The 24,287-nt window shown below is 35.8% G+C and overlaps 1 protein-coding gene across 4 annotated transcripts in view; it reads left to right on the forward strand.

The window, feature by feature from the left end:
• Nucleotides 1-24,287, forward strand: part of LOC113240383 (chaoptin) — a 156,702-nt gene that overhangs the window by 128,727 nt on the left and 3,688 nt on the right. Inside the window, exons 3-25 of one of the 4 annotated variants that reach the window (XM_026477669.1) lie at nucleotides 1,157-1,246; nucleotides 2,955-3,159; nucleotides 5,706-5,876; nucleotides 10,144-10,352; nucleotides 11,255-11,412; nucleotides 11,608-11,710; nucleotides 12,055-12,255; nucleotides 13,603-13,745; nucleotides 14,180-14,399; nucleotides 14,536-14,757; nucleotides 15,078-15,319; nucleotides 16,043-16,215; nucleotides 18,265-18,303; nucleotides 18,415-18,496; nucleotides 18,642-18,807; nucleotides 20,445-20,587; nucleotides 20,959-21,100; nucleotides 22,005-22,136; nucleotides 22,561-22,758; nucleotides 23,010-23,153; nucleotides 23,241-23,381; nucleotides 23,474-23,719; nucleotides 23,818-24,053. In XM_026477669.1, the coding sequence (XP_026333454.1) occupies nucleotides 1,157-1,246; nucleotides 2,955-3,159; nucleotides 5,706-5,876; nucleotides 10,144-10,352; nucleotides 11,255-11,412; nucleotides 11,608-11,710; nucleotides 12,055-12,255; nucleotides 13,603-13,745; nucleotides 14,180-14,399; nucleotides 14,536-14,757; nucleotides 15,078-15,319; nucleotides 16,043-16,215; nucleotides 18,265-18,303; nucleotides 18,415-18,496; nucleotides 18,642-18,807; nucleotides 20,445-20,587; nucleotides 20,959-21,100; nucleotides 22,005-22,136; nucleotides 22,561-22,758; nucleotides 23,010-23,153; nucleotides 23,241-23,381; nucleotides 23,474-23,719; nucleotides 23,818-24,053 (3,806 nt within the window). The remainder of the gene's footprint in view (nucleotides 1-1,156; nucleotides 1,247-2,954; nucleotides 3,160-5,705; nucleotides 5,877-10,143; nucleotides 10,353-11,254; nucleotides 11,413-11,607; nucleotides 11,711-12,054; nucleotides 12,256-13,602; nucleotides 13,746-14,179; nucleotides 14,400-14,535; nucleotides 14,758-15,077; nucleotides 15,320-16,042; nucleotides 16,216-18,264; nucleotides 18,304-18,414; nucleotides 18,497-18,641; nucleotides 18,808-20,444; nucleotides 20,588-20,958; nucleotides 21,101-22,004; nucleotides 22,137-22,560; nucleotides 22,759-23,009; nucleotides 23,154-23,240; nucleotides 23,382-23,473; nucleotides 23,720-23,817; nucleotides 24,054-24,287) is intronic. The other 3 variants (XM_026477672.1, XM_026477671.1, XM_026477670.1) reach the window with 3 other exon arrangements.

Below are 24,287 nucleotides of genomic sequence, written 5' to 3' on the forward strand. Positions count from 1 at the left end.
ACTGCTGAAATCGTTGGTGATTGTCAGCAGCTCCGTCAATCTGTCAGCTGTGGGGCCGTATAGCTTGAGATCATCCATGTAGAGAAGGTGAGGCATTCGCGGCCCACCTCTCCGAAACTGAAAGCCTATGCCCGACCTCTCCAATAGAGTACTCAGAGGGTTCAGGGCCAGGCAAAACCACAGTGGACTCAGACAATCGCCCTGGAAAATACCTCGCCTTATTTCTATTCGGTCATCCGCATCCGTCATTCGCCGACCGTCCAGACTCAGGATCGTTCTCCAACATCCCATTATTATTATTATTATTATTGTTATTATTATAATTAAAAAAATTTACCATGAGCTTCGTTCGGTGAAGGAAAACATAGTAATGAAACCGGCATGTCGAAGAAGATCACTACGTGTGATGTCCCCTCTCTTTAACTGTTTTTATCACTTGTGATAAAAACGTTCTAAGTACAAAGTTTATGAATTGGATTTGTTTTATAAGAAACAAAAAGGTAATAATAGGGAAAGACGGAAGTAGAAAAAGGAATCCTCTGCCTAGCAGTGGAACCGGGTATACGTCTAACTTAAATGTCAATTTAATTATCAGACTAAAACAACAAATCTTGTACAATTCGAAATATCTTATCATATCTTCCGATTTCTGTACTTCAGGCAGGCAATTAAGGGAAAAAAAATAGTGTACAGACGTTACTATTATCAAAGTAAATTGACGTTTGCCCTTATTCTGTGTCCCGAATCCCGGAAACTACTTTTCGATTATCTCACATATAATATTACATTTTATTTGTACGCTCAGTGTGACAGATCTAAATGGAAGCCTCTATGGAATATTTATTCGCACAGCAAGGGGAGATAAAAGCGTTTGTCCTTCATTTAACTATCAAATTATTTACAAACACGCTTCTGTTTACTCTGTACTCCAATTTGTCGCTTTCTTATTGAAATATTTATAAGTTTAAATTTGAAAAAGTGAGAGTTTAGTTTAGTTCCGGTATTGTTTTCGGCGTGCGATGTATATGCATTTAATATTATGACTTCGTATACATAAATTTCAAACCTACACGCGAAATAGGCACGAACACGAACCTGTTACACCATACCAATCAACGTATTAACCTATTTTAAAACAATTTCTTCATTGTTACAGAGTTTGATGGCGATCATAAAGTTCGGGTACGCGCTAGTCGTGGTCACGTTGCTACTGATGATATGGGCGTCTCTATCAAGAGCTTTAGAAGTGAGTACGAAACCACATTATCATACACACCCGAGCACATAATCCGAATTACCTTTTGTTTTCAGTATTGAAATACGTCCAATGCATAAACAATGTTTGATCAGGGATAAACCACAGTTATTGACGCGGAATCGCATTAAGCCAGTCAGAAAAAGTTTTATGTTCGTTAACGTAAGAACGAAGAAGGCATGCATTTCACATCAGAGGGGTCCGGAACGTATCTAGCTCTCCGGGCTAGCGCCGGAGATGCCAGTCGCAGTGTCCTGCGACAATATCCGAAACATGGCTTCCGACTAAAAAGGCAACTCATGTAACCCGCACATCTTCTCGCATTAGGCCGTCGTCTAGACCGCTACGCGGGATAAACGCCCCGACCACATACCACCGGGGCAGGTGAACGTGTTTATCCCTACTGCTAACCATAAACCGAGCGAGTGCATGCCCAAGTTTGCGTCCACCAGAGACGCCTGTGAAGGCGTATCACTGGCGGAGGGCTTGGCTCAGACGCTCGCCATACCTTGGCCTTATCGGGGAGCCAGTAGTCTCCCAGGAACTATTTCCTATCTCGTAGTCGGTAGATAGGGATAAAGAAAAAATTGTATATTAAAAAAAATCGTACGATCTGCTGGCTCGATCCGTAGCTCAGTAGACACAGCGATAGCCACGTTGAGGCAACAATCGCCGATTTTTTTGGATCTATTGTGCAATTTTGAAACTATGTACTAAACGTCATTTCCATAAGTCTTTGTTTGAAACTGGAATTTGTAAAACCGAATTTTCTTTTTTCATTTAATGATAACAATGTTTTTGTATTCTAGCCCTTTAAGAATAAACATACAATTTGATTCAAATTATGTGTCCGGAAATGTATTATTCATATGGACATATACATAGTTTATTGGTACGTTCCTAAATCCACAAGTTCATGTTTCATTAATATCATTAGATTAAGATTTCAATGTTTCAATGTTCTATAAAATTTATAAAATGGATACGTTATGAACTTTTATCAAAATAAAGGAAAAATAACTTGATTTTGATGATGTTAGCTATAATAATGTGCCAGACGACCATACCTACTGCACAGTTCATTTCCCAAATTAACCCTACCGGCAATCGAACCCAAAACTTTCTCATCCAGAGCATACAGTACAAACAATTTGGCTACTGAAGTCGCAAAGCGTCTTTCGTAGATTTCTCGTAGATAGCGCTACGGCTAAAAAGTCAACAACAAGCACATAGAGAAAATCCTGAAGTCCGCTGGTTCGTTCCGTGACTTAGTTGGTATAGCGTCTTGCACGGTATGCTAGAAGACGTCGGTTCGAATCCGGCCTGATCGAAAGAATTATTTTTAAGTGCTCGATCTTTATATTAATAATTATTTGTTCCTGATTTCTTTATATGTTTATATGAAATTTAGCCAATTACTGTTTCCTATATCAATATATATCACACATGTACTCATTTACTGCACTCACTTACTTCACTCGATCATTATTATCCATGGTCATGAGTACTTGAGCCTTACCATGAACTCTTATTACAGTTCAATATAGGTTCGTAGCGATAAAAAGGCGGGATAGTGATATACACTTCATATAGCGCTATCTCACAATCTCATTTTAGACCCTAAACTGAATCGTAATAAGTTCTAAGTATATTAAAATTAGCTTTCTGAGTTGTAACAAACAATATTATCTCACCACAGCTCCACGTAGACACTGGTCATCCACCATGTCTTTTTCAAGCCCTCTGCACGTGTTCAAAACCAGCAGGAGACCTGGGCATCGTCACCTGCGCCAATGTCCCCATCCTTAGGGTTCCAGCCGCTGTCAACAATTCGAAGGTCTTCACGTTGCAACTGACTGGGAACAAGATTAGGGATTTGGAACCTCAGTTTTTCCAGGCGACAGGTATGTTATATTAAATACAGTTAATATTAATATTAAATACACGGAATAGTGCTCCAAATAATATAGAAGACAAAAGTATTGGTTTTGAGCTATAGTGCCCAAGAGCATAGCAATGCTTCAACCTTTGTGTAATTAAGTCCATTCTTTGTTTGGAATAGGTAATAACAATTATCACTGGGAGCTTAAAGGCAGTGAAAACTTATATTCAATTACAACTACCTCCATTTTAAACTTAATAATTTATGAAGGTGTACTGAATACCGTTAAAATTGGGAATAAGATACTGAAATTGTATAAGCCCATCTATCAAAGTCTGTAAAGTATAATTATATTTGGCTCTAGGCGTCACACAGCCCGCTATTTTAACAAAATCATCTCCAGATATATCGAGTTCTTAGGTTTTCCCGATTGTTACACATAGGAAATGAAACTATTTTTCCCGATTTAAATCACATATATTTGTTTTTTCAACCAAACCGACGTTTCGGGCCGTTTATAGGTCCCATGGTCACGGTTGACTGAGGTGGTAACCGTTACCAAATAGTTTCACCAAATAGTTTCAAACGGGAAAAATAGTTTCATTTCATCTCCAGATAATTAAGAGCCATCTGGGAGACCCAAGGGCAGTTACCCTCGCTATAGTGAACGCTGTCAGCATCTTGGGCACTCTGCCATAGGAACCCAATTCCATGTATTGAATTTAGTTCTAGCTTTAGTTTTAGCTTATATTGTATTTTAACTTGCTTGTTTAATACACTAAATAAATATTTGCGAAAAACGATTAAATCATTAGTTATGTAAATTGTACAAATTATACATCCATATCCCTTTTCAACTCCGGCGCAAAAAGGGGAGTTATTAGTTTGAAGCCTGTGTTTGCGTCTCTGAAGCCTGTGTTTGCGTCTCAAAATATCTGTGGCATCGTAGCTCGCAAACGGCTTTCTGTTTGAAGGCTACTTTATAAGGAATGTTTTTAATTACGTTTGATAAACGTCTGTTCACCTGTTTAAAGATCATCAGCTCTATTCCTAGTTAGCGTAGGGATGAATTTAGATTTCACTTCCACTTGTCTGACATCCTTGGAATTTGGAATGGAATTGAAACTGTGGAAATCCGATGACAGTACATTAATATTTTAATCTTGATCTGATCTTGTAACCTAGATAGTCTGCAGACTTTCCAACTTGTTATTACTCGCATCAAAACAATCGTGTTTGGGCTCATTTAGTTTATCTCGACAACCTTACTGATGGTGACTTTTTAACTGACTTTAAAAAAGGAGGAGGTTGTACAATTGGACTGTATTTTTTTGTGTGTATGTTACGCAATAACTCGCAGACATTTGTGAACTGATTTTGCTGATTTTTTTTTTGTTAGAAAAAAGGTACCTCACTCAGTATTGGTCTCATTTAAAAACTTGAAGAAAATATTCGATCTCTTAGGGTGGCAAGCTATGGGATAAATCCGCTTTCGCCCGCTTTCCGATAACCGATTTCTATAAAGCTTGACAAATAGATGTAATTCCACGAAGTGTTGAGGTAGATTTTTTTAGTACTCTGTACTGAAATTATTGAAGTACACTGTTTTGCACCAAAGTTTTTTTTTTACTTATAATTTAATTAGTTATACTAAATATGACAAAATCACACATTATGTATAGATTAGTTATAGGAATTGTTTTTAGATACCGTAAAATGCTAATAAATACATCAACCACTATTCCACTAGTGTAGGAGTTGCCATTTGTGCAAGTACTAACAGACTAGTTCTACGCAATCAAACAATCAGGTTTGATCGTGATACACGAGTCTCATTGACATTGTGAGCACGACCGACAGACAGCAACAATTATGCAATTATGGGAATTTAAAAACTATGTGTTGAACTCGATTGTTAATTTTCTACTATTTTGCCGTAAATGTAGTATCTATTTGTTGATCTGTATCTGTAATCATTTACAGATACAGAGCAACAAATTGATACTACATTTTATATACTACATACACATTAAAAGATAGGTTTAGTAGGTAGGTAGGGTTAGATTAGTTTAGATTTCCCCCCTTCAAAAAAAAGGTAGGTAAGGTTAGGTAGGTAGGCAGAAAACCTACCTTTTACCTACTGTTTGACCTACCGTCTCTCAAGCAGAGGCCGTGGGTTCGAATTCGGGATCGCACCTATGAGTTTCTCAGAATTAGTGTGCGAAATTAATTAATTAGAAGTTTACTATGAGCTTTTCGGTGAAGGAAGAACCATTTCAGTTCATAAACGTCGGGAAACATGTGAACTCCCCAAAACCGCATTAGGCAGATTTTGGCCTAATCTCCCACAGTAACATATGGAAATGGGTTAATGATGATGATGATCAGTAAATGAAACCTTTGAAATTGAAATTAGATGACCTTGTGATCATATTTTCCTTTTAATCAATGTCCTGAAACTTGTGCGCTTAATCAAGGCAGGAACTGTGCTACAAAGTAGTCTTCCAAGTAACCATCAACATTTTGCAATAGAACTTTATGATATAATATGCAAATTTGTAATTACAGGATTGTACAGACTTGCTATCAACCATAATCCTCTGGAGACTATTCACGAAGAGGCGTTCTACGGATTGGACAACACGCTATGGGAGTTAGAACTCAAATACGACAAGCTGACGGCTGTACCCAGCAGATCATTGAGGTATCTGCAGAAGCTAAGGCTATTGGATTTGACAGGTATGTTCACTAATTCCAATGTTAAATTTAAAAGCAATATTTGGGTTCCTTTTCAATCACAATGCAAGAGTTCTTACTAGCACACAAACTGGGTGGTCGCTAGTTTTACTTAATCTATTTGTTCAATGCCTCAACCATAGTATAATAGTTGTCCAACCTGCTCGGCGGGACAATGCCTGCATACGCTTGGAGGTTACATTATTATTTTATTTGTTCGTACAGGTAGTAATCATAAATAATGAAAGTATTTATCAGAATTGACAAAAAACCTTTACCAAATTATATTGATATTATATACCAGGATCGCTGACTGGTATCTTGATTTATCTAATCTGGTATGGTTATGCAATAGAAATAAAATGCTGAACAATTCTGAATTTGAGGCACTCTTGTTCAAACAACTATAAACACAAATATAAACACGTCTGCTATTGGATGTCATGTTTTAAACACCGAGCGCACGTTTCGCTTTTTTTAGAAGTAAATAAGTGCGCATTTGACCTCTATAGTGAATGGTTCGTGCGACTGTGCAACGCAAGTGATACGCAATATTATGCAACTTCGTGCGTCTGTACTCTGTACACGGTGCGCGCCGGGCGCATTGTATGAAGTTACACCACTTGTCGTATTATTATACTATGCCTATTGAGGCATAGTGTAAACAGTTTATCGATACATTTTTGCATAAAGACTGTGATCATAAAAAATACTTTTATCTTTATTCCACTCTATAGTCATTAAAATCTGTCTCTGAAAAATATAGAAATGTAAAGATTTAAAATCCTCAATGGAACATTGTAAAAAATATATTAACAGCTGGTAACGATGAAATAAACAAAAAGCGTGAAACAACTATTTTAATTTCACAAAAGTTTTACGTATAAGTTTCCGCTAAACCAACATTTAAATGTCCAAACTTAGAATAATTACTATGCTAGTAAGTCGTTAGCAGTTCCGTGTGAATAAGTTCGTTCAGGGAAGTACTGCCACCTTACCTATTTCTACCGCCAAGTGTACCTATCACAAGCTACAAACATGATTTACAGAATTTTATTTCTCCGAAAACTTTTAAACTTTTATTGAATAGATTTTGTTTCATTTGTCCAAAAACATGTTACGATTTCTTTCATTGCGCAATTTAATGTTTCACTATTTTGACATATTGACAATTTATTGTTTTTTTCTCGATTTTTATTTTCCCAACAAATCGTTTGACCAATGTATCTAATTGAATATTTTTATTTTGTAAAAAAACGATATCCATGATACATTTTTGTTATATTATTTCTTATAGGTCTCAGGTTCTAAAAGTATTAGAACGTATCGCACAATACAACTCGTCAAATTAAAGCATCTTGCATCTTTAGAAAATATGGTAAACGGGATGCAAGTTAAGTTAATTGAGTTTAAGTCACTCGCTTCGCTCGATTGGCTCGTACGGCTTTTTCATATACTAAGCTAATCCAAACCTACAGGAGGTGGTCGTACCGTCTAGGTAACGCAAACTAATTCGGCTCTGGCACTCGCCGGCCGCTTTTATTGAATATTCAAGACCATTGTTTTTAAATTACATTTCAGATGACAGCAAAAACATAGCACAATAGTATGACGAAAATTACGTAAGTGGACTTGCTGTGCACCAGCAAAGTACAGTCCAGAATTTTGGAGCTGTATGGTAAAATTGTAAGGTGGTACAATTTTATCTAAGAATAGTAGTTTTGTCGAAACGAATTGTCATCAATCTAAATTATATGGAAAACAGACAGTATAACGAACATGATTGGACCAAACAAACTTCTGCTCAAAGAATTCATTCTAACATTAGGTATTCGGATGTAAGATATTTCTGTGTTGCAAATTTATACCAAAACTGTCATCGCACTAATGAAAAAAGTCGAACCGTTTTCGGACTAATGAATTTCGGAAAAAAAATTCGAGTTTGTGATAGATTACCGCCGCCAAGCGGTAATGTGAGCATTACTGCATTTGATTTTGTAGAGTAAGGGTGCTGGTGAAATTATAGGCGCATAGGACTTGTCAACTTATGTTTCAGGGTGACGGGCGTACTGGCATTACTCCTCAGATCTTTGCAATTTAAAGCTCTGAGTGGCACTGCAACTGCGCACGACTTGTTCGTCCCGTCACTTCGTATCATAAAAAAATCACATTATCTTTTACTAACGAAAGCTGTTAATAATTTCCTTTAAACACTAATTAAAGTAATTTGAGCACAAATGTCAACAGGGAATATCAATTTTAAAAGCAATTAAACGAGGCGTGAAACTCAAATTGTTAATGCACATAATTGGTTTAAATTAACGTCACTTATTGCACATTCGCTTGCACGATCCACAATAGGATAAGTTGATGAGTTATTTAGGGGAGTTCGCTATGAATCACTGGAATTAATTTATCATTCTAATGGCTTGGATTGTAATAGTCAGACAGAAACCGAAACCATTAACATGAATCGATAATCTTGAAAGGAATAATAAGGTGATACTTTTAAATAAGATTAATGTATTAACTCATTAAATTATTAAACTGAACTATTGGATATAATGGGAAGTACTGCTTATCATACCGAAATATTTCATACTCTTGATTTAGTAATAATAATTTTATAAGGTAATAACTGCAAAGTGAGTCTTTTCAGGAGAAACGTTTAAAGATTCTATGAACGAAATTAGTCGATAACTTTTTATGCTTAAATAGAAGAGTTATAAAATTTCACATACATATAATATGTTTCTTGTAGTCCATATTATTTTATGAACCTTCATGAGGTGAAAGCGCTTTTGACGTATGATGACATGTAGCTGTATCGTACCAAGTATATAGGGAAAATGTTAAAGTACAGAGCAATAAATACCAGTAAAGTGCTTAGAGGGTAGGGCACGTGTCCCAACAGTACGCGTAGTTCACATTCTTGAGCTCAGTTCGCCATTTTCGCTTTGTATACAATGGTCGTATCAATTATGTCACATTAAACCTCGAAATGTGGGAAAAAAGTGAGTTTTGGCGACAGCGGTTCTGATTCTGTTCTGAGTAATCGGTGCTTAAGGCACTAAGTAGAGCAGGCTTTCATTGTGTTTTTTCTTCATAGTATTGTTTGCTGACGACAAATCCTTGATTTTTAAAACAGACAAATATGACATTAATTATGACCATATTTATGATACCCTCTCTAAGGTAGTTTATTGGTTTAACACTAACAATTTATTGCTTAATGCCAAGAAAACAACATGTGTTAAATTTGAATTACCTAATGTAAAATCGACTACTCCAAGCATAGAAATAAACAGGGAAAAGTTAGACCTTGTTAATATAGCAGTGTTCTTGGAAGTTACCTTATATAGTAAACTTAATGGTTTCCACATATATCTTCACTGGCCAGCAAATTAAGCTCCGCTGCACACGCAGTCCGCAGAATACTTCAGCTCACGGATGTTAGTACTGCTAGACTAGTTTACTTTAGTGTTTTCTATAGTATATTGTCCTACGGGAATCTCATGTGGGGTAAAGCGGCCGATATTTAAACCATATTTGTATTGCAAAAACGAGCGATTCGTTCTGTGTACCCTCTAGGCTCTCGAGTTTCTCTGAGAGAAAAGTTTAAGGAGACTGCTATCATGACTGTGATTTCACAGTGCACTTATTCAAATATTTTATATGCCCGTAAAATTATACATAATTTCAACACGAAAGAAGATATCCATAATATTAACCTTAGAGCTAAGTCCAAACTCATGGTACTACGATTTTGTTTAACCGAGGTAAACGACCCTAATGGGGGAACTGTAAACGTTTTTACAATAAGATTCCGAAGCATATATTAAGATTATAATTTCCTAAGTTTAAAAACTACATTAAAAATATTTTGATCGAAAAATCATATTACAAAATTGAAGACTACGTGCTAGACAAAGATGTATGGGAAGACGACATGGCTCCAGAATCTACACACATTTGATTCAAAGTGTATTAATACCCTAGCATTTAAGTTTATTTGAAAAGAGCAATTCCTAGAGTTTCTTGCTCGTAATTCTCAGGGAAGTCAACGTAGTGAACGAACAGTAGCTTAAATGTGACGTTTTCAAGTGTAAATTTATTTTACTTATGGAATAAACGATTCTTTGACTTTGATGTTCGCGGGTTAAAGCATAATAGAAGATTGTCTAAACTTTCACTAAAATGGAGGATTCCTTACAGTATATTCCTTATTAAATGTTTTTTCGAAGCTGATTTGCATCCTTTTCTTTTACAGGCAACGAAATAACAGATATGAGTGGCGACAACTGGCGAGGACTAGAGAATACTCTCCAGACCCTGATCCTAGCTGAAAACTCTGTAGCCAATCTTCCACTAGATGCGTTTACTGGTCTACCGTTGTTGGAAACATTGGACCTTCGTGGAAACCATCTGGCGATCATCGATAGTGGGGTTTTTAGAGATGGCATGAGCAGGCTTAATAAGGTAATTAAATATTGGATTGGGTTAGAATTATTCTGTTATTTTAATACCTTTAAAATTCACGGTGAAAACGAAGCTCAAGATTGTATTCTAAAACGAAATATCGTCGTATGTTATGAACAATAAAAATTATAATTTTAGAATTAATACGTATTCAATCGTCTTTTTTTGGTGAAAAGAGATGATTTAGTGTGCAAAAAGTAATTATTTTATACTTTTTTCCGTTCATTTTAATAACGGTCTGAACAAAATAAACATTATATAACAACATGTGATGGGAAATACGCTTGAATGATCAACAAACATATCAGTCGGGCGTATAAAGAGGACAATAGGCCATTTTAAACAGTCTGCAAAAAGGTTTCCACTTTGTTCCAGATAATCGGACATATTAATTTATTATTCAAACAATGTTTTCTGCATGACTAGAATCAACTTATTTCTTACCTTTATGTACTTACAGGTCTTGATAGGGCACGTCAACTTGACAAAAGTTTAATTTAAATTCAACTCTATACCGCTCATGATAAGAACAGTGTCAAGACCTATTGCAAAAAGTGACGAAGGGATTAACTAGTAGACGAGAATTATTGTCTTCCCATTTACTATAGTATTGTTTTGCAATTATGACAAGTTCCGCAGTATTGGCGATTATCGTTTAGATCACTTTCTTAGAACGATGTGACCATGTAGGTACCTTATATAGATACAGAAATTTCTGTCCTAAAATTATATATAACAATAATTTTATTATCCTGATTTTCATTCCTATAATCACCATCATCCTATTTAAGAGCCAGGCTCTTGTCGGTGTAGCGTCCTCACCACTCAATCTTGCTACATTTTCGAGAAATGTTCCTGTACTAATGTCATACTAATTTATCTCAATTTTTCATCAATTTTAGCTGCTGCTGAGTGACAATCAGTTGGCGTATATACCTTACGAGGAACTGTCTCCACTTCGTCAATTGCGAGTTCTAGATCTGGCGAATAACATCATCAAACAAGTTCCACCTGTTCACGAGCTTCCTAATGGTATTAAGCTATCTTTGGATTCCTTGAAGTAAGTATTGTGTGTCTTTAAATAATGTTCAAGTAACTAACAACACCGTAATGGCACAAAATTACCGCATAGGACTTTTAACGAAAATTCGTTTTAATTCTAAATTATTTTAGGTTAGTGTTTCAATAAATTCTCCCACTATTAAATAACTACCACAGTACGTTATCTCATGTCTTGTGAATATTTGTTTTTCAGATTAGACAACAATAACATCAGAGCGCTGTTCCCCGGATCCTTCAAGTACTTCAATGTTTTGAATTATACGTCAATGGATGGAAACCCAATGTTCTACATTAGAGTAAGTAACTCTTTACTAGATTTTCTGTAAACCACCACTATATTATGTGCTCCCAGCCGATTTCGGGAAAGGCGCTGCTGAATATTTCTTAGCGGCATTCGTGATCTCGCATGTGGCTTATGTGGCCAATCTTCTGTGTAATACCACTTAGAAATAACCGGTAGATTAATGTCGTTGAATAAAACAGTCGACACGTTTTGTTTTCAAAGTCGCATAATCATTCAGTGATACAAAAAAATTTGTAGACTTTACTAACACTTATTTTATTATAGTCAAAAGACATAACAGCTAATCTTGTATAAACATAGTCCACTTTTAAACGCCTTTTGTTCTTCATATTCCAGGAAGACGCATTCCGCAACGCAAAGATAAAAACTCTTTCTCTCCGAGACTGCAGCCTGACAGACCTGTCACCAGCTGCTTTCGCAGGATTGGAAAACAGTCTACAGAGCCTCGACCTTTCTGAGAATAATTTGACTATTGTTTCCAAATTCATGTTAAATAAGTTGGATCTGTTGCGGTTTTTAAATCTTAAGGAGAATAGGGTAAGTGGCTTATAAAAACCTCTTTTTTAGTTCGCCTGCCATTACGCACTGACCTTCTATGGCCGAGTAATCAGAATTATCTCTGAAGTGAGAAAGGGGTTCGTAGTTCCTCCAGTTATGAACACTCGCCTGTTAGCTGCAAATTACGAAAAGATTATTATTCTGGCGATCAACTTTTTATTCAAGATTACGACACAACGCAGAACTGCCGATCTTAGTTTGTAACCCCCAATGCAAAAAAAAAATCGGTTATAAGTTTGAAGCCTTTGTCTGTCTATCTATACGTCTGTCTGTGGCATCGTAGCTCCCAAACGGATGGACTGATTTAAAGGGGATTTTTTTTATTTGAAGGACATTAATCGAGTTGTTTCGTAGCACATTTGTTCAGCTATTAATCAATTTTTCCCTCAATTAGTATAATAATCTCAGTCTGGAAATGAATACTTATTTTACTTCCTATTGTCCAATCAACTTGAAATTTATTATAACTTGGAAATCCAATGACATTACAATAATATGGTAATGATCTGTTGCTACAAACAAGACAGTGTGCATACTACCCAATTCCTTAACGACTTACTGTAGAATTAACATGTTTGGGCAAATTCGTTTCGACGAATTATTGGCTCACAGATAACTTGATTGACTTTTGGAGTTACATACACTGTATCGGGGTTTTATTTCATTTTAATTTAATAACTTTAACGTTCTATGCTGATATATTAGTCAAAATGCTCCGCATTCGAAGGGGTGGTGCAGTTTTCGCCGTGTAAAACCTCGGTCGGAAAATTCTAAACGGGACAAAAACTCGTCCGATATAACATTACAAATCACTTTACTCTGGCAGCAAGTCATGCCCGGACGGTAGGTATTAATGAGAGCGATGACTGTACAATTATGTAACCGTCTGTGGTTATACCAACTGTATTTTGATCTATGACACGTGATTAAAATTTCCATTGAGTATTTACTAATTGGGAGATCTCTATTAACTGCCTCCGTGGCCGAACGGTTACCATGCCGGACTGCCACGCAGAGGTCCCAGGTTCGATTCCCGGGCCGGGAGAAATGTTTGTATGGCTTACATTTATTTCTCTCGTGAGTTTGGGTGTAATTTGTGGTTGTCTATGTGTGTGTCCATGGCACCCGCGACACAGGGTTTCCCTAGTGCGGGGCTATGTTGAATGTGTGCGTTATTTATTTATTTATTTATTTATTTATTTCGTACCTATGTTTAATAAAGGCCCATGTGATCATACGTACGTATATTCAAAAATTGTTATCAAGATATTTTGCTTCTTCTTTTACGAACCCTCAGTGATGTAGTTCGTCCTTTCTGATTTCCAGATCGACATCAGTCATCTAGTATCAACTACACCATCGGAATACCTCTCGACATCACAGCATCTCACTAACTTCCAGTACAAACTATTCTCTCTAGATTTGAGTGGCGCTTCTTCCATTGAGATGAGTCTTCAGGATGTTAGAAAGTAAGCATTATGATCACCATGAATATAGTTACAGAATCAATTTTGACAGGTGAAAAACATGAGGGGTATATTACAGCACAAAGTGAACCTTTGAAATGTACTTTTGTTATTTTATTTCAAATTTGAACTCATTCAAAGACACTCAATTTTAATATTTGGATAGCCAATACCTCTCACAGACGGTAAAGGAAAACATCGTTACGTGAAACTAGTGAAAGAAGGTTTACAACTCTTGGAAAACGTGCGAAGTTGCAAAACCAAGAAAAACAAAAACTGTCTAAACCCTCTCCTTTGATGAGACCAATGCACAGCGTTGGGACATCTAATGGGTTGACGACGATTTATTTACTACATCAAATTAAATCACTAAAACACTAATTATTTTACAAAAATATTGCTTTACCAATTAAAACTTCCCTATATAATCTTCACAGAATGCGTTCGCTTCGTTCTCTGGCAATCAGCAAATTGATCAAACGCAGCATTAATTCAGACGACTTCCTGGATTTCGGTTTGGAGCTGGAAGACTTGAAGATCTTCGGCAGTACGATCACCAGAATCGAAACAAGTGCCTTCCAGAATGTACGAACTATTAAGACATTGGATTTGTCAGAAAACAGCATTGACTTTATTGATCCGTATGCTTTTGCTGAGGTGAGTACAAAAGAAACCCAACATATTAAAGTCAGTAGTTAAACAAACAGACATTTTTATCGTTAAAATAGTACCTTATTCGCAAAAAGATATCGAAAACTATAGTTAGGTAATACACTTTAAATGATTTTTTCAGCTACATAGTCTTACAACCTTAAATATGGCCAACGGTCTAGCAGACACTGTAAGGATACTACCTTTCGAGCCTCTCAAAGCGTTAATTGAACTTCAATACTTGGACTTGAGCAACAATAAATTGAAGAATGTACCTGACACTTCTTTCCACTTCATGTATAAGTTGAAGACGTTAAATCTGCAAGATAATGAAATTGATCATTTCTCTAAAGGAACTTTACAGGTTGGTAATACATTGCTAGTGCACCTAATGCTTAAATTTAACATGCTAGTTCGCCATGACCACATTTTACCAGTACGGATGAAAGCGCCTAAATCAGTTTTCTAGCAAATACTGTTACTGTTGAAAAAAAAAAATGCTAGTGAGCAACAGGAAATGTTATTTCAAACAACTCGCAAGTTGCTACTTGAGGTGAACGTCAAGTTATTACTTACTTTACTGTAACTTATTAACTTTCCTATAATAAATAAATAAAAAGAAACAGGACTTACTATAAGAGCTAGCTTAAATACACTTCGTAACAATACAATTATTATTTTTAGGGCGACATTCACAGACAACTAGAAAGTATTTCTCTCAACCTAAACCAAATGCGGCAAATTGTCCAACACACATTTGTCGATTTGCGAGAACTGCAAGTGATTTTAATAGAAGATAACCTAATAGACTTCATTCAGAGAAGAGCATTCACTAGTTTGGACAATTTGAAGGTTATAAGGCTTAGAGGGAACAGGATCAACGAGATTAGCGAAGAGGCTTTCCAGAATTTACCTGCTTTGAAAGAGTAAGTACCTATAGATTAATTTATTAATTTGAACCTTACTTTTTAGCAAGCTTGAGCACTGCGGCCACTTTACAGCATCAAACTTTTTTTTATGATACCAAATGACGAAACAAACAAGTCGTGCGCCTGGTGGTAAGCGACACGCCTAACATGTGCAGTGCTACTCAGAGTTTTAAATCGCAAAGATCTTAGGGCACTACCACTGCGCCCGTCACCCTGAGACATAAGTTGACAAATCCCATGTGCCTGTAATTTCACCAGCACCCTTACCCTTCTAAACCGGAACGCAGTAATGCTCACATTACTGCTTGGCGGCAGAAATAGGCAAGGTGGCAGTACTTCCCTGGACCAACTCTTTCACAGGGAGCTCTACTGCTACTCTACATCTATGTCTACTGCGATACTCAATATAAACCACACATTAGTCGTGGAGATACTGCAAAAGAATGCTGACAAGTGGAGTCTAAAAGTCCGCACTCATGCACCAAATGAAGAAGCGCCAACCATGGTAATACAGAGGCGTCCATGCTGGAGCATGGGTTGATGTATGGCGAAAAATGGGCGCGACCGGTGCGTGGCTGTTGGTGGTCGTCGGCCGTGAGAGGAATTGAGAGACCGTTTATCGCTAAAGTTGTGAATGTCACTGTTCCGCTCTTTCCTTTCTTAGTTCAATATGACTGCAAAGAAAAGGTTCATAAAACATTCACTTGTTCTATTTTTTAGGTTGGACATCTCATTTAACCGACTCTACACATTCAAATTCTCGATCTTCGATCAAGTTGGATCCGCTACAGCGTTGAAGGTCAACGTGTCCTACAATGGCATCATCGCACTAACTGACTCCAATGCACCTAGCATTTTCACTGCTAACTTCTATCCGCCTCCAAAAGCTCAAAGTAAGTTTCGATTAGTTTTGTAATCTTTTTGTTTCACACTTTGTATCACTCGTGGAAAATGTATTTGTGTCACTTACATACTTCAAATGAAGTTTTGGAGGTTATATTTTACATTTATTTATTAGACAATAACTTAAAGTGTACAAGTAAGGTCATTGACCTAAAGTACAATAAAAGCTTAAATACGAACTTTAACATAAATCGACTAGGTAAAACACTAGGATTCTGAAAATTTCATCATCCACAACACAAACTACAAGAGTTAGTTATTCCTCAAAAAATATACAAGACGAAAAGAATAGGTACCGTAGCTCTCCAAGAACAATTATTACAACGAGCTCAAGTTCTAAAGTTAATATACGAGATATCAATAGATAAAATAATTATTTTATCATACTCGTAATAACATAATGACAATTGAAAGGTTAAACCTGCGAAGGACACTAAGGTTGAAAGAATCGACAAGCCCTGATGTCGATGGTTGAAAGTGAGTTTTAAGTAATAAAATTCGTGGGTCGTATTAGAAGGTCCTTCCCAAGTAAATTTGTGTGAAAGTTGAACTGTGCCTGTCTAATAGCGGACTTTCTTGATCCCTTTCACCATTCAACAGTTGACATAAATATAAAAAAATATTGAGTTCTTAAGGTTTTCGCGATTATTTCACATTGTATATAACATATATAACTATATTTTCGGATCAAAATCGCGCAATTATTTGTTTTTCAAACAAACTTTTTAAAAAAACAGATACGCGCCATTTATATCCGAAAAAATAGGTCCATTTCCAATATAAAAAATAAACATTTTACTTTTATACAAATTCTCGAGAAACACAAAAAACATTTGAAGCTACCCTATCGTGTCACTTTCTTTCGAATTGTTTGAATAAATTCAGAAGTGACCCACATTCATAGCCCATGACTTATATTTTACATTATGCGGTTTTATCATAAATTCTCTTCTTCTCACTGTTTGCTGCAAATCTGTCTTTCGTTAATTTACTAATTTTATTTTAACCTGTTTATCATAATATTTACTTTATTTTGTCATCTTAGTTTATTTCTCCTGACTTTAGTACTGTTTTTAACCGACTTTGAAAAGAAGGAGGAGGTTCTCAATTCGACTGTATATTTTTTTTGTATGTGTGTTACGCGATAACTCGCATTTGTGAACCGATTTTCATGATTCTTTTTTTGTTGGAAAGAGGGTACCTCCATAGTGGTCACATTTGAAGAAAATCATCCACCTCTAAGGGTGGCTGCTTTTCACGCATGAAGATTCTTTTTTCGCCTAAATTTTATTATAAGGAGCAATTATATATTAATTATTTAATGGTTGATTTTGCTATTCTCCAATTCAAGGCGTTTTTGTCTCTATACTTTGAGTAGTGAGAACCGATTTCTATTATCTCCCGTGTCAAGTCCCGTATCGTCGAACTAGAGGATGAATCCGGGTTTGCGCACTTTCCGGTAACTGATTTCAATAAAACTTGGTATTATATGTAATTCCACGTACTTTTGTCTTCAGTTTTTTTAGTACTCTGTACTGAGATTATCAATATATTTATTTCACTTTTCTCACAATTCATAACTCACACAAGTAAGAAGATGACAGTAATGGAATAAATATTGTTTTCTTGTGCCCGACCAAACATAAGGGACGCAAATATGTTACAGACATATATAATAACATGCTCAGCAGTAATGTGAGCATTACTGCGGTCCGGTTTTGAAGGGTGGGGTTATTGGTAAAATTACAGGCACTTGGAACTTGTCAACTTAATATGTCTCAGGGTGATAGACCCAGTGGCAGTGACCCTCAGATATTTGCGATTTAAAAAACTGAGTAGCACTGCGACTGCTATGGACTGGCGTGTCACTTAATACCAGGCGCACGAATTTTTCGTTTTTGTTTCTTTAATTGTCATACTATATTAGTAATTTACATTTATTGTATTTCATAGCTTGAAGTTATCAGTAAGTCATCTAGTCTTTTTATTTAATTAATTTATTTACTTCATCTTTTCTTTTTGTTCCACTTCATGCACAGGCTTGATTTCAGCCGACATTAGTGTTGAAATTGAACCAGGTGATTGTTATTTTGTCTATTTATTGTAGATGTCGCTTGTCTTAAACTTTTTTAATTTTATTTCTCAGTAATTTTAGTGGAATTCATTCAGTTTCAATTATTTTTTTGCAGGTCTTGGTACAGTGTCGGTCAATATCAGAGTACTGGATTTTTCACACAATAATATTACCTATATTGCGCCATACTACTTTAGGTAAGCTATAAAACTTCGACTTATTGCTAAAAATTTAAGTAAATTGTTAAGTAAGCGACGAGTGCGTGGATAGGCTTACGTTAGTTGTGTTATTTAAGGTGAAAAAAGATACCCAAAAGAGATTAACATGATTTTTCTCCCAAAGGCACGCAGATTTAACTCTATCAGAGTTGTACCTCTCACACAATAAGCTAAGGAATATAACTCGAGAGGTATTCGGATCTATGAGCATGCTGCAATATTTGGATTTATCGCATAACTACATTTTCGACTTGGAATATGACTGTTTCAAGAAAGTTCGAAATTTGCAGGTAAATCTATTGATACCTTTTTAAGCAACAAACGTGGCAGCTACAGCGAACGATACGAATATAGTTTCAGCTGAGCTCACGTCGCATGCATTTTTATGCCCATAACCAATAATGACAGCTGCTAATCCTTGATTGCTAAAAACATCACTTCTCCATTTAACTTTGGTAAAGGTTGAAGTCACTATGGAAGAGAACCCATTATCCACTAAAGCGGCGTAAAGAAAACTGTGTTTCATCAACCACTAATATTCCGTTATTTTGATATCTCCACGCCTAGTCAGCAACCGGTATTTCGTTACTTTTACATCTTTGGACCTAGTCAGTAACCAGTATTTCGTTATTTTGACATCTCCACTCCGCTTGTTTTGTTGAAACACATCCCTTCTCAGCCCAATTTTCGTCGATGTCTTAGTCAAGTCAGATCAAGTCCTGATTTGAGTATTGCAGTGAGCACTGAAAATCATACTCAAATCCTTGCCATTAGGGTCGTATTTCCAGTGCTTGAAATCATACTCAAGACTGCTCAAAATCCTGACTTGAATCCTGCATTGAATAGAGTTCTGGAATACGACCCTGAGAGTGCTACGCGTCACTAAGTACGAAAAGGGCTAGTTGCTTCGTGAGCTGAGCTAAGTTATACTTCCCATCGTTATCCGTAGAAGTCACGTCTCAAGTATTAGCTGTATTTTCGATTCAATATGCTTACTTATTTTTTTAATTATTTTTTCGTCAGTTCCCCTACCTACATGGCGTGGCGCGTTTAAAAAGTTATGTAAGGTTATACCGTTATTTAAGAAAAGCTTAAGTGGATCTTTCAATTCATTTAACTTCATCTCATCTCAATTATGTCACTAATATTATAAATTGGTATGTTATCTAAAGGCCAACAAGATATTTTCTAACCATGAACTCATTCAAATTGGCACTAATATTAACATTTGCATCAAGTTCGTAAAAGATTATCAATTATCTACAGTTTTTTGTTGCTGTACTATTGTCCAAAGCTCAGCTGCGGAATCATTCGATTTATGCGATAAAAATCATTTAATTAATATTGATAATCTCTTTGAAATCTAGTAAAATATAACTTGAAATATTTCTTTAAATCTAAACTGGTAGGTAAAGTTGCTGATATGCAAGATAATAATAAATGTACATATGTTTGAAACAACAGGCTAACAACACCATCATCAGGTATCTTCTATAAAACTGGAATAGCTCCAAAACTTACTGGAAGTAGTACTGTACAAATAAATTTTTATTCTTCTCTCGTGAAGCAGCTATGAAATATCGGGAGAATAATAATAATATAAAATTGATTTAACTCCACATTTTTTGGTTACATTACTCGTATTTCGCATAAAAACAAAATCATATTTCCTAAAGTGACAATATCTGTCTGGGATCTAAACTAGATAAATACATCTGTGTCCTAAACTTCCAAGCGCAAAATTATGGAGTAGTAAGAGATACATGTACCTATTGATAATCTTTATAGAACAAAATTATTAAAGCTCTCCACAACGTAGCCAAAGTTGTCTAACTTGTTTGCCTTCATCTACTCATTCACTGTAATTAAATTTGGTCTAATTTCGCAATTTGTGTATAATTTTTAAGTTTTTGTTCGACATTTTCAGATAATCGATCTGTCACATAATTATTTGATAGAGTTGCCTGTGGAAGTATTCCATGACATGCAGTTCTTGACATCGATCGATTTATCTGACAATCACATCAGAAATCTGGCTGATAATTTTATCCCTTCACCCGCCCTAGAGAGGTATGTACACATAGAACATAGAATATTATGTTACTTTGTGCAGCCAGTTCAATATAGATTTGGTTACTTATTTACTGTGCATACTACAGTATTATATTATGTGTAATCCAATCGTTGTTTAAGTAGTACTTTTACATTTCTTATATTTCAGAACATAATTATATTTCTTATTTTTCTTTATTAAAATTTGTGAACTTCGAACATTGACTGTTGCATACGTTTTCTATAACCTCAAATTAAGAAGATCTTTAACATCAATTTGAATTGTTACTGCTGCGGCTACGGGTCTGTTTTATTAGAGCGTGTTCCACCCAATGCATGATTTATAAAATCGATTTGCTCCTGCTTAAAAGAATAACTAATGTGCACAGATTGGATCTCTCCAACAACGATTTCTCAAGAATACCTACAAACATTTTGTCAAATGCAGCAGCTGCAAACTTGGTGGAACTGGATTTGAGTGGAAACTCCATACCAGCTATATCTATTGCAGATTTTGTACAAAGATTCCGGGTAAGTTGAACTATAGTAGATATTACAAATTCTATATTATGGGATTTCCCTTCTAACAAACACTTTGAAAGTAGTTTTGAGACTACTAACAGCTCGAAGAATGTTTTTTTAATTGTCACATTGTATAAAACAATGGGTTATGTTGTTTGAAAATCTACGTATGTACATTGTATTGATTCCTGTTACCCTTTCTAATATCCCTTTTCGAGTTAACCTTTGCTACTTCGGGAACGTAATCTGAAAAAACGTTTTGACCTTTTTGAGTTGTACTTTTTTATTTGACAAGAATAAGATCTTATCAGTTTTACAGAATGATAACAATGTGACATTTGGGATTCCAAATTCATAAATTTGGGAAACTTATAAAAGACACATTCGAGAAATTATTCTTAAAATGGACATAAATAAAAAAGTGCACACCTATTCTGACAATTTCTTTCTTCCAAATTATACACTTAATAATTTCAATTGATCTGAATTAAATGCAAGATTATGAAAATTGAATGGTATATAATAAACCCTATTGGCTCACGCATAATGCAGCTTGCCTTCGACGCATGTATGTCGTGGTTGTAGTTTCATCTTGTATTTATTTCAACAAATAGCCAGTTGGTTGGGAAAAGGAGTAAATTTAATAAATAAATCCCATTATTAATAGATATGTTTTTGGAGTGCTTCTAATACGTACTCCATAATGACCAAGGTATCTTTCAGAATGTTTATAGTTTTCATGAACAAGTTTATAAACTCTATAAAGTGATGAATACTTGTTGAAGCACCCATTTACGCCTTTGCCTAACAGTACACTGTGTAAGTCGGTTTACTAACTCGAAGTAGCGCGTAGTTGCAGCCAGTGTGTGCGTAGCTTGGCTAACGTTTCGTCCTCCCCTGCATGTGTTGCCAGAACCCCGAGCAAGGCGAATACTGGCCCGAAGAACCGGACTACAACGATGAGTACATGTACCACACGGCTAGGCGAGATCACACCAGAGTTTTCCATCAAAAAAAGCAATACCCGCAGAATATTCTATTCAAGGTAGATTATAGATTGGTGCATCTATTGGTCACATTCACGTTTCTTTGATTGCTGCACCTCATGGGTTTTGGTTCACCATTATTATGTTTATTACTCATCAGTACGTACAATACTGCGGTATTGTATATCACACAAATTCAAATATTTTACCATCCTTCAAATACTCTCCCAATAGCATTCGTATTATTTTCACCCAGGCATAGTTAATTCAAGCCAAATGATTTTTAGATATCATCAATCATTTTAATACACGTGCTTTGTTATCGTCTTAATACACTGTTTAATTAATAACAAATACACTGATTAGTAATATGGAACAATTACGAATCACTGATGCTGGTCAATTTGACTCAACACTTGTGTCAATAACACTAAAATCTCTGCCTTAAATCGTACATTATTCTAACAACATGTTTGATTTCAGTCTCTTGCTTGGTTGGATCTTTCGAACAATCATCTAGTGCGTATAGAAGGCGGTACTTTCGCAGCGTTGCCTAAGCTGCGTTGGTTGGATTTAAGCAATAACTCTCCTTTCAACTCTGGTGAACGCGGTAGTCAAGTCTTCAAAGGGCTAGAAAGGAAGCTTTCCCATTTAGGTTTGAGAAATGTCAGCTTGATACACGTAAGTATTAGTAACACCTTTAAAAATCCAAATGCTGAAAATTAAGAAAGCTTTCTAAAATACTGACAGTTAATTTTTTAATAGGTTAGATCATAATTATTCTGATGCTTGTTGTAAGCCCTAATGTACCGAGAATTTATTCAAATTTCTAGTTATAACGATTTGTATGTGTTATAACCATTTTTGAAATCAGTATTTCTATGACACTATCGTCAGCAGGTATTTTATGTATCTTTTTGTTTCTTGTGCAGATTCCTTCAATGCCCCTGCCAAAGCTGAAGAGTCTTGATTTATCTTTCAACAACCTGCCAACAATACCTCCAGATTCGACTGCCAATTTAACTCGGCTTCGAGCATTAGATCTTTCTTACAACGACTTGACAGCTGTCCCTGTTGTAAGTATCATCATTTTTATCTATCAAGTCTCGTCACACCGTCACCGTCTCGTCTCGTCTTACTATTTTAATGTTTTTATATCTCAGGCAACCCATTCCCTCAATGATCTTCGTTGGCTGTCACTCTCCGGCAACCCTATAACAGCAATGATGAATACCAGCTTTTACGGAGTATCACCTCGATTAGAATACCTTGATGTGACTAGGTTGCGAACACGAATACTTGAGGTACGTTCTTGATATATCAATAACAGTTAAGGAATCAAAAACTGTTCTTGTGCAAGGAGTTCAATTTTAGTTCACCTTTACTTGTATTTCAGCACGGTGCTTTCGCAAAAATGTACGCCCTCAGGACACTAAAACTCTCTGTATACGTCAATGTTAACTACTTTCATCTACCTAGCATGTTAAACCATAACGCTGCACTGAAGAACTTATTGGTAGAAATGGACTACGGCGGCGTGGAGTTTGGCAAAGAAATGAACAGTGGATCTCTACCGTGCAAATTAAATAATATTACGATAACTGGAAGACATTTGAAATATCTATCTCCTTATTTACTTCTTGTAAGTATGAAGTGCATGACAAGTCTAAAGCTTTCCATACATCTTTTTGCTACTGTATCATGAATTTGAGATCGAGAGTAACCTTCTTCGCTTTTTAGGGTGTTCATTCTAAAGAACTTCGTCTCACAGTAGTGAACACAAGCATTGAAGAGATAGCAAGTGAAGTATTTTGGAGACCAGGACGCGTCAGGAACTTGACTCTTGATCTAAGATGGAACTATATCACTAAAGTTCTTAACCCAGGACAGAATCAGTGGCCTGGAGTACCCAATACTGTATTCTTGCACGACATTTTAGTTGCTGGCAATCCTTTAGTCTGTGATTGTGGAATCGGGTATGTATCATCATTACTAGTTAGATATTATTTCAGAGATAACAAAAACTTTTGACATATCTAACTGAATTTGTCGGAAAGAATTCTGTAAGTTAATCTATCAACATTTTGAGATATTGCAAATTATATATTTATGGCTTTATATCTTCACAACATTTTTTTAAATTGATCGTGACCTAAATTACAGCCAAACAAGTGACTTACTGCACTCTTTCCTGTGCGAATTTCAATTAA

This window comes from Hyposmocoma kahamanoa, unplaced genomic scaffold (assembly GCF_003589595.1).
Source record: "Hyposmocoma kahamanoa isolate Upper Pololo Valley unplaced genomic scaffold, ASM358959v1 138, whole genome shotgun sequence".
Taxonomy (NCBI): domain Eukaryota; kingdom Metazoa; phylum Arthropoda; class Insecta; order Lepidoptera; family Cosmopterigidae; genus Hyposmocoma; species Hyposmocoma kahamanoa.